Genomic DNA, 2,334 nt, shown 5'->3' with positions numbered 1-2,334 from the left:
ATTTATTTGTCTATTTTCATCCCTATTTTACTTGAACTCATTTGTTATCTTTTATTTTATCCTGTTTTTTTTCTCTTTCTTATCTAACAAGTATTTTCATAAGCTATTAATTTGCTGTTTATCTTTTCAATTAATTGATTATCTGTTTGGTCTTTAAAATGTACTACAGCACCATTCATCCTTTGACTCGCTCACTCGCTCACATTCTCTCACACAAACACCATTCTCTTGATGCCATGTCATTTCCCAGGGTTACCTGAAGGGCATCTTCTCTGGCGTTGGTGACCACTTCCTGTGAGCCTTCATCCTCTCCTCCCGCGGCTTGCTGTTTGTCTTTCCTGTAAACAAACACCGAACACACACACACACACACACGCACACACATCAGCGACTCCGCTCTACTGGGTGCCAGTAACAGACATGTTAACAGACAAGACTCCAGGCCAGACATTCCAGATATAATGAATGAATAGGAGACATGAATATAGATATTATTATTATTATTATTATCATTATTATTATTATTATCATCATCATGATGCATGGAAATTAAAAGAGCAGCATTACTTTTTGCTCTTGTTGGATATGTAATCCAGAGTTTGGAACACCAAGCTGTGAAGGAGTTCCACCTGAGAGAGAGAGAGAGAGAGAGAGAGTGAGAGAGCGAGCGATAGAGAGACAGAGAGAGAAATACAGAAAGATAGAAAAAAAGATATAAAGAAACAGGAAAGAAAGAAAAAAAGAAAGAAAGAGAAAGATGTAAACACTACAATTCAATAGACCCGTTCATTTTATGATGAACAAAAGGTCAAAGGTTAGGATATAACACTAGCTCACCTTCTTGCCATAGATGCTTGTCGTGCCTTGCAAGAGCAGCGCGGCCTCAGCAAAGTTCATGGTCGTTTTACCTCCATCAAAGCTGATACGGACCCCTTCCAACTACAGAACATATCAGAGTCAGGGAAACATTAGTTACCATAAAAACTAGGATGCATACCTATGCATACAAGACCCAACGAAATATCTAAAGAAAAATGGATGCAAGTTGCAACATACTGAAACAGCTCATCATTGCTTGATGTTTGGACATAAAGGCATAAACCTGCTCTGGGGGGTATTCCAAGTATGTGGTTTAGAGACAAACCTGGGTAAGTTAACTCCGAGTAAGTAGTGAACCTCCTAATAGAAGAGCTGTACGGCTTTAGTCTCCTAACAAAACAATCCCATTGGGCTCTTGTTGTAGGAGGTTTACCACTTACTCTGAGTCAAATAAACCACGTAGCAGCTACTTGCAATACCCAACTGGATATCAAAATAAAACACAACGGTGTCGCCGCGGAATGTTTACCTCCTGCAGGTAGTCCCCGAGCTGCGATGCCAGGTCCACTTCCCAGTTCTGCGTGAGCTCGCGGATGGGCTTCAACAGCTGAGCGAAACGGGACTCGACTCCCTCCATAGTCAACTGGAATCATCCATAACAAGAGAGATCAAATGATGTCTTGAAGCAAGGAGCTAACAGCTGTGTCACAAGCACAACAACAAACAGTCTGCGAAAGTCACTGACGATAGGAGGCTCGCTCTTGTGTTGGTTTTAAAAATCCCTGATGCAGTGTTTAACGTTAAGATGAAGTTCGTTTTAATTAGCATATCACGACAATAACATATTAACTCAATGTTACATTACGCCTACTTTTACTCATACGTTTAATGATCAGACAAGGGTAAACTAACGTTTGCTCTGTCAAAGTCAGTCAGAGTGACAGCTATGTAAACTCAACAATCAACAAGGCAGCTAACATTAGAGTAGACTTTAGCTAGCTGATGAACTGGACCTTACCTTTGCGACTGGACGGGAAAACAAATGCAGAAACCTGGCAGATCCTTTAGTGAACTGTTAACCAATCTCGTCACAAGGTTATGAAATATTACTGTCAATTAAACGAATCCAGAACAGCATTATCCAGATGCTAACGAAAATTTTCAAAAAAGCCGCGCACTTGCCTTCTTTGTTTTTGCCGCTCTGAACGTGAGTGCGTCGTCGTTTGAGTGATAGAGACAACTGACTCAATGGCGCCACCACCTGTGGTGGAGGGGAAATAGAACCAAAGTGATTTATTTAATCTCTTAATATAAAGACATTTCAAAACTTTGAACAGTATAGGATACCCCTCCACGAATTAATCATTAATAAAGCGCGTTTAGATTGAAACTGCTACAAGTTGTGAATGTTGCAATGGGCTAGAAACCGCTGAGCGCCTATATAGTCAAATGTAGGCTATAAAACTTTGTGGCTTGACCTTCATCACAATCTTGTGTTTTGTGTGTGTGTGTGTG

At 40.5% G+C, this 2,334-nt stretch overlaps 1 protein-coding gene across 1 annotated transcript in view; it reads right to left on the bottom strand.

The window, feature by feature from the left end:
- Positions 1–2,128, bottom strand: part of ncaph2 (non-SMC condensin II complex, subunit H2) — an 18,643-nt gene extending 16,515 nt beyond the window's left edge. Inside the window, exons 1-5 of the mRNA XM_062518206.1 lie at positions 1,838–2,128; positions 1,349–1,462; positions 838–939; positions 568–629; positions 257–338 (exon numbers count right to left, since the gene is read on the bottom strand). Of these exons, the coding sequence (XP_062374190.1) occupies positions 257–338; positions 568–629; positions 838–939; positions 1,349–1,456 (354 nt within the window). The 5' untranslated portion in view covers positions 1,457–1,462; positions 1,838–2,128. The remainder of the gene's footprint in view (positions 1–256; positions 339–567; positions 630–837; positions 940–1,348; positions 1,463–1,837) is intronic.
- Positions 2,129–2,334: the final 206 nt, after the last annotated feature.

Source organism: Sardina pilchardus, chromosome 17 (genome assembly GCF_963854185.1).
Source record: "Sardina pilchardus chromosome 17, fSarPil1.1, whole genome shotgun sequence".
Lineage (NCBI taxonomy): Eukaryota > Metazoa > Chordata > Actinopteri > Clupeiformes > Clupeidae > Sardina > Sardina pilchardus.
Note: the sequence above shows the minus strand (reverse complement) of the source record. Positions and strands in the feature narration are given on the sequence as shown.